Below are 12,796 nucleotides of genomic sequence, written 5' to 3' on the forward strand. Positions count from 1 at the left end.
AGGTAATACAGTGACAATGTATTGAGGTGGTTTGTTATACGGCTGTGCAGTACACTCTGTAGTCAACACATTGCAACTTATTAGCACTTGTAAGGTTATTCATGTTTTGCAATTCTGAATTTGTAATTTGACAGGTGTTATGTATGTGAGCTGTAGACGTAGTTATGAAGTCAATTATTGATCTATTTCTGTCTCCATTTATATCTTTCTTTTTCTTCCTCCCATCTGATCCTTCTAAGGAGTGTGACGTGGGATCGCAATAACACCACGGCTACAGGATTCCAAGATGTGGCTCGGGGCCTGGAACAGTGAGAGAGAGAGAGACACACACACACACACACTCTCACTCAAACAAACTTGAACACGAGAGACTCTCATTAAAGTCCATAGACAGATGTATCTTTGAGCTTGCTTTGCAGTCAAGTGTTTGTCATTGCACAGCATTTCATCAGCACTCTGACCTGTTTGTGCGGTAGGGCTGCCTGTGTGAGTTCTAGTGACAAGGATTCACATAAAGAGGCTAATATATTAGAACGCTATCCGCTACTGCCTCAAGCCTTTCCATTCTGTACTAGTTAAAGGCAAGGTAGCTGTAATTATTCATATCAAAGTTATGGATTTTTAATGATTCTTCTTTTATCTCTTTCTCACTCTCTCTTTACAGTAACTTCACCCTGCAGTACATGCCTATCCCCCTCAGTGATGTCACACAGGCATACCGAAGCGCACCTGAGAAGATTGACCAAGCACTGACCAAGGTGGGTTACCTGGGGGTGTGATATCACACCATGACTTAATCACACCATAACATCATGACTGTTTTCAACAGCTTGTGTCTCATATCCATCTCTCATATGTACTTATTTCTCCTCTGTTCAGTTTACTTTGTAAAACCATCTCTCTTTCACTCTTCTTCCATCACATACCCTCCCTCCATCTGTCAGATCCAGCATGCTCTGCTGAGGAACAACCAGACCCAGAGGTTCTCTCAGAAACAGGCTCTGCGTCTACACCAGGGCCTGGTCACCAGCACTGCTGAACAGGTACGAATACTGTGTGCACTGTGATTTTTACGAGAAGACCGTCTTTAAGTCAAAACCCCACAGACTGACGGCAGTGTGTATGCGTGTGTGTCAGGTGATGGAGCGGCTGTGTGTACGCGTACACCAGCAGGTGTGTGTTCTCCGAGGCTCAGAAGAAGGAAAGGAGCTGCAGGCTGCCAGACAGGTCCTGAAGGAGGCCAGAAACTCTCGTGCGGTAAGTGTGTGTTAGTGTATATTCTAAACCATCTTTCTGTCTCTCTCAGCTATACTATGTGTGTGTGTTTATATATTTTAAGCTCCTCTCTCGCCCTCTCAGCTATACCCATCTCTGTGTGAGCTGGTTCATGTTCTCTCAGTGGATGGGCCTGTCAGACAGAAACTGGACTTTCTGGCAGGAGAGCTGACCAAGGCTGCTGATAAGGAACTACAGGTAGACTACTTAACACTCCTCTCCCCTGCATGGTTGGAGTTGGATCATGATGGATTCATTCAGAAATAGATACTGTAGATGGATAGATGTATTCCCTTACAGGAAACCTGGTCAAGGTTGCTGATAAGGAAATACGGTACTGTGATTCTTATCAGAGACAGGACTTATTGAATGAGGGACTAACATATTGTTTTCTATAATGATTGACTTCCGTTTATTCCTAGGTGATAGTAGACTCCATGGTGTCTCTGTGTCGGGAGTTGTGTCCCATGTCCTCCTCTGCAGCAGAGAGACTCAACCCTCCACTCTCATCCATCTCAGAACGCGTCTCTATCCCTCGCTCCACCATCCGCACCGCCCTGATGGAGAGAGCAGCACAGGACATCAACAGAGCCCTGGAGTAAGTGTGGGAAGAAGAAATGCGAGAGGAGATGAAAAGGGTCTAGACTAAAGAGAAAGAAGGAATTTGAAGGAAGTATTTTCTCTCTCTCTCTCAGGGAGGTGAAGCTGTCTGTGGTCTCCTATCTGACCAACTCCATAGTGGACCAGATCCTTCAGGAGCTCTACACCACTCACAAAGCCCTGGTACTAACACACGCACACTATCTCTCTCTATCTGTGTCTCAGAGTCTTGATCTGGCTGGAAAATATGCAAGTGTATCTATAACACTGACTTAGTGCAGTCTCAGTTTTGTCAACTCTTTTTCTCACACCAGTTCATGTAGTCTTAACAAGTAGATGGCTTTGTTGTCTCAGCTTCGTCAGGTGTCCCAGGTGAAGCGTTGGGATGATGGAGGAACAGGCAGACACACCATCAGAATCACAGACACACTGGACTTCCCTGATGAGGAAGGCCTGGGCATGAACATCGTACGTGTGTGTGTGGTTGTACGTGTATGATTGCATTTTTCCATTACTCTTATCACCTTTCCTTTCCTTTCTCTATGTCTTACTAGGACACCATTGCCATCCAGAAGCGCAGCGCCAGAACCCGAAGGATTCGGCCTGTGTCCACCAGACTGAGTAAGCTCACCTGATTAACTAAATCAATCTTAGTCTTTTTTACAGGGCATTATATGTGCATTAACATAAGTTTGACGAGAATGGCGCTGGAGAGAACAGCAGCTGTTTTACTAGTTACGCTATTTTGTACATATTGTTTCCTATGACCGAACATAGCTTCTGGACATCAGAACAGTGATCACTAACCTCGATTTGGATGAGGATTTCTACTTCAATGAGTCGGCAGCAAAGGACATACAGCTCATTCTGGACCAGGCCCAAATCCCTGACACTCGAAAAAGGAAGAGTCGGTGTTATAGAGGCCGGCGTGCAGGACACCTGACGAGACTATGTTGGTGAATGGATAAACTGCTTCTACCCTCTGTTCTATTGGTGAACGTGCAATCACTGGAGAATTAACTGGACGAGCTCCGTTCGAAACTATCCTATCAACATGATCTGAAGGACTGTAATATTCTATGTTTCTCCGAGACGTGTCTGAACAAGGATATCTAGCTGTTTTTTCAATGCATCGGCAGGACAGAACGGCAGCGTCGGGCAAACTCAATGGTGGTGTGTCTCTAATCTATAATATTAAGGAAATCTTGAGGTTCTGCTCACCTAAGTTAGAATACCTCATGATAAGATGTATACCATACTATTTATCAAGAGTTTTCATCTATATTTTTTGTAGTGGTATATTTACCACCACAACCGATGCTGCCACTAAGACTGCACTGAATGAGCTGTGCAGGGCCATAAGCAAACAAGAAAATGCTCACCCAGAGGTGGCGCTCCTAGTGGTTGGGGATTTTAATGCAGGAAAACTGAAATCCGTTGCACCTCGTTTCTACCAGCAGAGGCGAAAACTCTAGATCACCTTTACTCCACACACAGAGATCCATACAAAGCTCTCCCTCGCCCTCCATTTGGTAAATATGACCATAACTCTATCCTCCTGATTCCTGCTTACAAGCAAAAACTCAAACAGGAAGTACCAGTGACTCCCTCAATATGGAACTGGTCCGACGAAACGGATGCTAAGCTACAGACTGGAATATGTTCCGGGATTCATCCGATGGTATTGAGGAGTTTACCACATCAGTCACTGGTTTCATTAGTAAGTGCATCGATGGCGTCGTCCCCTCAGTGACCATATCCCAACCAGAAGCCATGGATTACAGGCAACATCCGCATCTGAACTAAAGGCTAGAGCTGCCGCTTTGAAGGAGCTGGACACTAAATCGAACACTTAATAAATCTTAATAATACATTTCACTACGCCCTCCGACGAACCATCAAACAAGAAAAGCGTCAACAGCACTAAGATAGAATCCTACTTCACCAGCTCTGACGTTCATTGGATGTAGCGGGGCTTGCAAACTATCATAAATTACAAAAGGAAACCCAGCCACGGGCTGCCCAGTGACACAAGCCTACCAGACAAGCTAAATGCCTTCTATGCTCACTTCGAGGCAAGCAACACCATACCTTGCATGAGAGCACAGCTGTTCAGGATGACTGTGATCACGCTCTCCATAGCAGATGACAGGTTAACATTCAGAAGGCCGCAGAGCCAGAAGGATTATCAGGATGCCTACTCGGAGCGTACGCTGACGAGCCGGCATGTGTATTCACTGACATTTTCAACCTCTCACTGATCCAGTCTGTAATACCTACATGTTTCAAGCAGACCTCCATAGTCCCTGTGCCCAATAATTACAAGGTAACTTGTCTAAATGACTACAGCCTCGTAGCACTCACATCTGTAGCCATGACATGCTTTAAAAGGTTGGTCATGGCTCCCATCACCCGGGCCCACTCCAATTCGCATACCGCCCCAACAGATCCACAGATGACGCAATCCCTATTGCCCTTCACACTGTCCTTTCCTACCTGGACGAAAATAACACCTACGTGAGAATGCTGTTCATTGACTACAGCTCAGCGTTCAACACCATAGTACCCTTCAAGCTCAACACTAAGCTAAGGAACCTGGGACTGATCTACCTCTGCAACTGGATCCTGGACTTCCTAACGGGCCACCCCCAGGTGGGTAGACAGGGGGGTAGACAACAACACACGCTCTCAGGAGTGCGTGCTTAGTCCCCTCCAGTACTTCCTGTTCACCCACAACTGCGTAGCCGCAAACAACTCCAACACCATCATTAAGTTTGCCGACGACAAAACAGTGGTAAGCTTGATCACCGACAATGATGAAACAGCCTATAGGGAAGAGGTCAGAGACCTGTCAGCCTCAACGTCAGCAACAGAAAGGAACTGATAAGCCATAATACTGCTGAACAGTTATTCGAGTTGTTACCCAGACTATTTACTCACACTATATACCCTCACACACACACACACACACACACACACACACACACACACACACACACACACACACACACACACACACACACACACACACACACACACACTTTCACACCCTTCACATACGCTGCTGCTACTCTGTTTATTATCTATCCTGATTGCCTAGTCACTTTTACCCCTACATATATGTACATTTTACCTCAACTACCTCGTATCCCTGCACATTGACTCGGTACCGGTACTCCTTGTATATAGCCTCGCTATTGTTATTTTATTGTGTTACTATTTCCTTTTTTATTTCGCACATTTCTTTTACTTTTTAACTCTGCATTGTTGGGAAAGGGCCCGTACGTAAGCATTTCACGGTAAAGTCTACACTTGTTGTATTCAGGGCGCATGTGTCACGACTTCTGCCGAAGTTGGTGCCTCTCCTTGTTCGGGCGACGTTCGGCGGTCGACGTCGCCGACTTTCTAGCCTCCACCGATCTACACTTCTTTTTCCATTTGTTTTGTCTGTATTGTACACACCTGGTTCCATTACGTTTTAATTATTTCCCTATTTAACCCTCTGGAGCCATCATGGTTTTGTGTGTGTTTATTGTTGTGAGTTGTCTCGTTTATGTGATTCTGGATTTTCGTTCTCCTTGTTATTATTTTTTGAGTAAAGTTACTATTATTACTCATCTCTGTGTCCTGCGCCTGACTCCGCCTTACCCACAAAGTGATTTGATTTGACCCACCCCTCTTTCTCTCTCTCAGGTCTGGGAGAAGATCCCACCTCCTCTCCTCCTCCCTCGGCCCTGTCTCACTCTGCCCCCCTGTCCCGCTCAGCATCATGGGAGTGTCTATCCTCATTGCCTACCCATGGTGCACCACTGCACCACGTGACGCACGCCAGGCCGCGGCCCCCTCGAAGGCACAGCCGAGGACAAGTCCCTCTGGACACAGTGAGTCACCTTTGTGCTCATAGCAACCTCTATGACTTTCTACCATATTGCTTCTAGAATACTGTACCTGTCCAACCTTCTCATATCTTCAAGTGCATAGGGGGTATGGATGAGGGGTGCGTGCTGGACCTAGCATCTGAGTCAAACAGGGTTTACTTTATTTTCTATTTACCACAGTTAAAATCCACTTTCCTTTTATGCTCAAATTTGTCATCCTGTTTTCTTTTCATGCCAGAGGCATTCCAAAAATAAGTTTCTTTATGACTGTGAATCTGTCACATTGTTTATGACATTCTTCAATCCGCGAGGCAACGTTTGTCAATTTGTTTTGTTTTTTGTCGTTGTTAGAAGCGTTTCTAAATCGGTTAAAACAGGTTAGTGATCTAGTCATGTGGAATCATGTTGAGCTCTGAATAGAGCTCTCTATTGGCAGGCTATCAGATTCCTCGGCTGCATCGCAAATGGCACCCATTTTGTCTATATATTGCACTTCTTTTGACCAGAGCCTTATGGGACCTAGTCAAAAGTAGTGATCTATATAGGGAATAGTCCTACAGCCAGTCATTATAAATTATAATTGGCCGTGTCAGCACTGCAGTAGTTTCAGTAAGACAGAAACATGTTGTTGGTGGCTGTAGTGTGTGTGTGTGTGTGTGTGTGTGTGTGTGTGTGTGTGTGTGTGTGTGTTTGGCTGTATTGGAAGCCTGTTATCTTTGTCCTCTCAGCACTGTTCAGAGAACGGAGGAGTCAACCTGCTGGAGGATGGACTGCCTGATTTCTACACCAAGAGAGTCCTGACTGATAGGTAGGATTTACACAACACACACACACACACACACACACACACACACTAGTGCTCTCACTGGCCCGGTACCCATATCTGTATCTCTCCCCACCAGTCAGCTGTCATCACTTCATCATGCTCAGTCCCTGAGGAGGAAGAAGAGACGCAGTGTGCTGTCAATCTTCTCTGGGTTCCGCAAGAATCGCAATTCCACCATCTCCAATCAGGAAACGGAGTACGGCGGGAGTCATGAAAAGTCATTCACATGATTACATGTCCTTGTTATAAATGGTTAATTAATTGTTACCAACAACTATTTAATAAACGGATCGACTCTCTCTCTCTCTGTCTGTCTGTCTGTCTGTCTGTCTGTCTGTCTGTCTGTCTGTCTGTCTGTCTGTCTGTCCTCTGTCCTCTGTCCTCTGTCTCTCTATGTAGTGGCTCAGAGAATGTGTACTCTATGATTCAGCACCCTAAGGATCCTGGGAAGGTGGAAGCCATGATTGAGGTGGGGGCCAATGGGAGGATGATGCCGTCCCCCAGGCCCATCCAGGGCGTACCACTGCCTGGGATGAGGGGAGCCAGCCCCAGCCCCCACTGTCTCACACAGAGACAGGTAGGAACATACCACTGTAGATCTGTCCCTAGCTCATGAATAGGGCCAAGAGTTTTACTTGACCTGACTAGTCATCTCCTGGTTTATTCCACTCATTATCATAGTACAGCATGTATGCTTTTACTTTCTATGTAATCTATTGCATACGACACAGTCTAAGCCTTACAATTTTCTCTGTCTCTTTCCCCCGCTCTCTCCCTCTCTCTCCCACCTTCCAGCCTTCAGACCTGGTCAGCATGGTGTACAGTTGTATCGGAGCAGAAGATGAGGACTCCGACAGTAGCTTTGAGACCAGACCAGTGGACAGAGACACTGACAGATCGACTACATCAGACATCCAGACAGAGACCCATGCCAATGGACATGCAATGTCCTCCGCTTCTCTGACAGACAGACAGCCTGACAGACAGCCTGACAGACAGCCTGACAGACAGACAGATCCAGTCAGTCAGGACCTGCCAATGCCCAGCACTCAGACAGACACACAGAAGGAGGTGGACAGAGGGACAAAGGGGACAGAGTCGTTGGACAGGCAGGAGGGAGCCCCCTGTGGACAGAAATCAGAACCCCCTTCTCAGAGCAGCAAGCCCAGTCTGGCCAGCATGAGACAGAGACACCTGCAGGGGAGTTCCGGTACTGCAACATAAATATCTAGATGCTTTTATGGCTTCGGGTGCTGCATGTGCCATGGATGTAGAGTTGTAACAAAATTACAATTTAACTTATGTTTCACACTTTCTTCCTTTTAAGATAAATCAACAGATGGTGTAGGATGGATAGATAGAGACGGGGTAGAAGAGGAGAAGAATGAAAAGAAAGACAGAGGAGCAGAAGGACAGCGTCCTCCCATTCCTGAAAAGGTGGGTGTGTGTAACCTAATTGCTTGTATCGTTGTTTGTGTACGGTAGTCTGTATCTAACTACGTGTACATTCTCTCTCCACAGCCTGGTAAAGATAAGACTTCTCCAAAGACACCGTCTGCTGTCACTCCACCTGAGGAAACAGCCAATGAGAGAACCCCGCCTCCTGTTCCAACTGCCTCTACCAAGCCCACTTTTGATTTGTCTGGTCCTTCTGTCACTCAAGATGGAGGAACTAATGAGATGAAAAGCCTGCCTCCTGTACCACCTGCGTCTACCAAGCCGGTGGTAGACGCAGGTCTACCACCTGCTGGTTGTCAAGGTACCACTGTGATGAAATACCATTGAAGATGGTTTTAAGAAATTATTATTAATTGTAATGATAATTGGTTCCTTTCTTGACCAACAAATCATTCATGGCTATGAAAATGTTGTTGATGATGGCGATGGCTAAGGTTGACATTTTGACAATTCAATCAGATGAGGGAGGAACAAATGGTTTTCCACTGAAGGGACATCGCAACAGGAAAGCAAACTCATGTGACGCAGGTATGTGTGTGACCGTGAGCGTGTGTGTGTGAGCGGGTTCACTGCATGTGTGAATGTGTGCTGTACATGCATGTTTGTCTACAGATGTTTGCAGGAATGTGCTTGTCTTATGATAGATTTTCAATTTGGGTTTCTGATTTGATGCATTTATATGCTTGTTATTTCAGTCATTGAATGCAGTCTCATTGTCTCTGTTATATACTTGGTCCATTGCTCTGCCATGGACATTCCAGTAGATCTCTTAGGATGTTTATCATGACTGCTCTACATTCCTGCAACATGCCCGTGTGACCCAGTCACCATCTGTGTGGCCCTGTGTGTGTGTCTCATATCATTTTCCTTCAGGCATGGAACCGGATAGTCCCAACGATCTGGAGAGGGGGTTCTCAGATCGCGAATCCCCTGTGAAAAAACCCAGACTCCCCCAGAACAGAAACAGATCTCTGGACGCTGGGTGTATGTATCTGTGTCTCTGGACCACACTCTGTGCCATACCGTATGTGTATGTCTGAATGGTCATTCTGTAGTTTGTTTGTGTGTGCCAGCCTGTTCAAAGCCTTCTTTTCATGGCTCAGTGGTGAAAGAGAATTGACATGTCATGACAGTCTAACCCTAACCCAATGTGTCACATGGTCAGGAAACACTGGGCCATTAACATCTAGTTGACTGTGTCCCAGACACTGGGCCATGATGGGCATTCAAATCTAGTTGAAAAATTCCAGACAGGATGAGTGTTTGGGGAGATTCTTAGCGGCAGGTAGTTTAGCGGTTAAGAGCGTTCGGCAAGTAACTGAAAGGTTGCTGGTTCAAATCCTCGAGCTGACTAGGAGAAAAATCTGTCTGTGCCCTTAAACGAGGCACTTAACCCTAATTTCTCCTGAAATCGCTCTGGATAAGAACGCCTGCTAAATGACTCAAATGTTGACATTTTGTCAATTAAGCCCTTTTTTCTACTTAACCAGAGTCAGATTAAGAAAGTTAAATGTCATTTCTGGAGCCATTTCTAACTAGCATTAGCGCAATGATTGGAAGTCTACAGGAGCATCTAAGTAGAAAAAAGGGCCTATTTGCCAAAATGTTGAATTATCCCTTTAATGGCAGATTAGATTAGACTAAACCAGGACCCTGACATTCAACTCTGTCTGTGTGCTGTCTAGGTCCTGAATGTCCAGAGCCCGGCACCGGCAACGGTGAGACGTCATGACAACAAACGTCAGGAGGCAAAGACAATGTTCAGGACAGCTGTCGGGAGATGTGAAGAGAGCGTGAGATGTGAAGAGAGCGCGAGACAGATAGATAGAAAAGGGAAGTTATGAACTTGGTCACCATAGACCCAACTGTGGTTATCCTCATATACAGTAGTAATTTCTCTCATGTTGGCTAAACATGCATGATTTTTTCCCTTTCTCATACTCAGTTGCACTTGCTTTCATTCCTTTACAGAGGACACACACACACACAGGTGTCTGAGGGCCCTCTGGTATTCTCATGCTGGTATTTCTTGCACTTCTTGTTGTACAAAAATCTTTGATCATATTTCTCATTCTCCCTCGTCTTTCTTTCATTGACAATTTGTGACACTGCTACTGTAAGAATGAGTTGGTATTTATTCTAAACCAGTATTATGTCAATATTGAATATACGTTTTTTTTAAACTGCAGTAACCATTGTTATTACTAAGTCATTACATGGTAACAGGTAACTTCATGTTTTTATTTACAATAAGGTTATAATGAATATGATTGGAGGTTTTAAGGATGTTTTTCCTATGGTGTATGATAAGTGAAGATTGAGACGATGACATGTATTGTTTATCATTATATCTATTAGTTGATCAATGGAACATAATTGCAGTTTGTTAAATCTGTTTTAAATACATTTTACAGGACTGAAATTAGTATATTTTCAAAAAATCCATATATGATTAAACAATCAATAAAAAATGATTTTACCAAAGGAACCAAACTGATGATGCACTCTCTCTTGGGGACAAAAAACACCCCAACCTGACTTCTGCATCGGGAACTCTTATATATATTTTTGGTGTGTGAGATCTGGCCCACTAGGAAAATTGCATCCATGGGTTTTGGAGCAGTGCTATGTAGTGCCAGCAGAGGTGGCCAAATACTTTGAGCTGAGTGATGAAACCATTACTTGGATGAAACAAGTTAGTCAGGCTGAGTTTAGACAAGTAGCCCAATTCTGATTTATTTTTTTTACACTAATTCGTCTTTTGACCAATCACATCAGATATTTTTCAGGGCTGGTGTGATTGGTCAAAATACCAATTAGTGAAAAAATAACAGAATTGGGCTGCCTGTGTTAAAGCAGCCGAACTGCCCTTCTACACTACAGCCATTGGGCATCCAGCGTTGCAGCCAGACATAAGCCGTTGAGGGAATGCTTCCTTTGAAATCTATGAAAGCTGCTATGCTGCCCGTGTTGCACTCGCGTCCAAGCTCAAGAATCGCAGAGGTTCAATTTGACTGTTGATACTTATGTTCATTATATCTTGTGAATTGTAAATAATGAGAAATAAAGTTGATTTTGTTTGCAAATGGCCTCGATTCGACACCACTGGTTATTTTACTAAGATTTATGAAGTCAATAAGCTACTAGCTAGCAGAAACGGTATCTACATTGACTATGTTCACAATGTAAACAAAAGCAACATGTGTGATTAGAGGATCACTAGCAACAATTTGAGAGTACTTGTGAAAAACTGAACCAAAGCTATTGTACATACCCATAATCGATGAATATGGTACAGTACAGTAGGGGAAATAGAATAAACATGTTCTTCCCCTCTGGTCCTCTACACTCTCCGTGTTGCAGGTAGAACGTCACATTGAAATGATGCACAGGACGCTTATAGTGGAGCTGAAGTGTAATAGGCTGACCACACCGCTCGCGTCGCGTGCGCAAGCATTGCAAAATACATTTAGAAACCTATGTTATTCAATTATTGCACCCACACTGCTCACGAGCGTCTGCGTTGCCAAGGGCTAAAATAGAAATCAGTTATATTTCTGACGCAGATCTCGCAGCAAGTCCTGCCTTTCCCATCTCCTCATTGGTTTATAGAAGCAGGTACCCCACCCATGTGCCATCTCCTCATTGGTTATACCCACGTGGGTGATTGAAAGACGAACTGTGTTGCCGGTCGGTGTAGTAATACTATGAACGTTTAGATGCCAATCACCATATAAGTTCAAAGATGAAAAAGTCTGGAAGTAGGAGAGATGACTAGACACTTCGGTTGACCGTTTTATATGTGGATTAATTGTCGGAGGAGAGGACCTTGTGCATTTCAGGTAAAATAACAACTCAATGTTTATATCCCAATACAAATTAGCTAGCAACAGCAAGCTAAATAGCTAAATTGCCATAAATGTTTAATGCTTTTTGACTTGTTCCCAAATTAATGTAATTGGTTCAGAGTTTGTTTTGATATTTTAACCTGCATGTCATGATAGCGTTTGGTGTAGGGGGACAAAATAAATGTATGCACGATGGAACATGCGCGCAGCCGGTTTGGGTTCCGTGTTAGCCACACAAACTATATGTGAGCAGTGTCTGTAAAAAGTATTTTTCATAGAATTGGTAGCATCGATTTGCTTGAGGTAGCCTTCTACTGAAAGATGGTCCAAGAAGAAATGAATTAGGCAAGGATTAAATTTGCTGTGTAAAAAGTCAACATTCATTAACACTTTACAATAAGGTTTAATTTGTAAAGCGTTTATAAAGGGTTTGCAACGATGTTATTAATGGTAATTTAATCATTTGTAAATGCATTATAAAACATCAAATGGGTTATAACAAATTGGTCAAAATAGTGTGATAGCCTGTCAGTGCTTGTCAAATAGTGAGCCACTATTTACATCCAGCTATTAACCATTTGTAAATGCACTTACAAATATGTATAATATTGAACCCTTATGTATCATCATATAACATTATTTTCAATGGTTGCACAGTTAAACAATAATGTAGTTATTTTCTCACTTTTGGGTGCGTTGTTGCGCTGTCCAAGGAACAGAAATGGTTGGTTTTCAGACCAATGGTCAACTCCCATGATGTGTCTTGCTCCACATTGAAAACCCTGATGATTCATTGGTACACTTTGCTATTTATTCCAGGAATGAAGGCCTCATCTGATTGGTGTGGTTTGCTGGTTTCCTGGAAATTCCCCCGACTTTGTGAGATCTGTCCATCTGTGAAACGCGCTTCA

At 44.0% G+C, this 12,796-nt stretch overlaps 1 protein-coding gene across 3 annotated transcripts in view; it reads left to right on the forward strand.

Moving 5' to 3' along the window:
• The window catches only part of LOC139387305 (capping protein, Arp2/3 and myosin-I linker protein 3-like), a 51,522-nt gene extending 40,413 nt beyond the window's left edge, over positions 1-11,109 (forward strand). For 2 of the 3 annotated variants that reach the window (XM_071133422.1, XM_071133424.1), the window contains 19 exons: positions 240-308; positions 665-758; positions 945-1,043; positions 1,138-1,257; positions 1,360-1,473; positions 1,698-1,873; positions 1,971-2,058; positions 2,230-2,343; positions 2,430-2,496; positions 5,569-5,756; positions 6,482-6,561; positions 6,656-6,775; positions 6,979-7,156; positions 7,375-7,789; positions 7,907-8,016; positions 8,101-8,338; positions 8,497-8,565; positions 8,911-9,021; positions 9,723-11,109. In XM_071133422.1, the coding sequence (XP_070989523.1) occupies positions 240-308; positions 665-758; positions 945-1,043; positions 1,138-1,257; positions 1,360-1,473; positions 1,698-1,873; positions 1,971-2,058; positions 2,230-2,343; positions 2,430-2,496; positions 5,569-5,756; positions 6,482-6,561; positions 6,656-6,775; positions 6,979-7,156; positions 7,375-7,789; positions 7,907-8,016; positions 8,101-8,338; positions 8,497-8,565; positions 8,911-9,021; positions 9,723-9,769 (2,497 nt within the window). In that variant the 3' untranslated portion in view covers positions 9,770-11,109. The remainder of the gene's footprint in view (positions 1-239; positions 309-664; positions 759-944; positions 1,044-1,137; positions 1,258-1,359; positions 1,474-1,697; positions 1,874-1,970; positions 2,059-2,229; positions 2,344-2,429; positions 2,497-5,568; positions 5,757-6,481; positions 6,562-6,655; positions 6,776-6,978; positions 7,157-7,374; positions 7,790-7,906; positions 8,017-8,100; positions 8,339-8,496; positions 8,566-8,910; positions 9,022-9,722) is intronic. The other variant, XM_071133423.1, reaches the window with a different exon arrangement.
• Positions 11,110-12,796: the final 1,687 nt, after the last annotated feature.

This window comes from Oncorhynchus clarkii, chromosome 28 (assembly GCF_045791955.1).
Source record: "Oncorhynchus clarkii lewisi isolate Uvic-CL-2024 chromosome 28, UVic_Ocla_1.0, whole genome shotgun sequence".
NCBI lineage: Eukaryota > Metazoa > Chordata > Actinopteri > Salmoniformes > Salmonidae > Oncorhynchus > Oncorhynchus clarkii.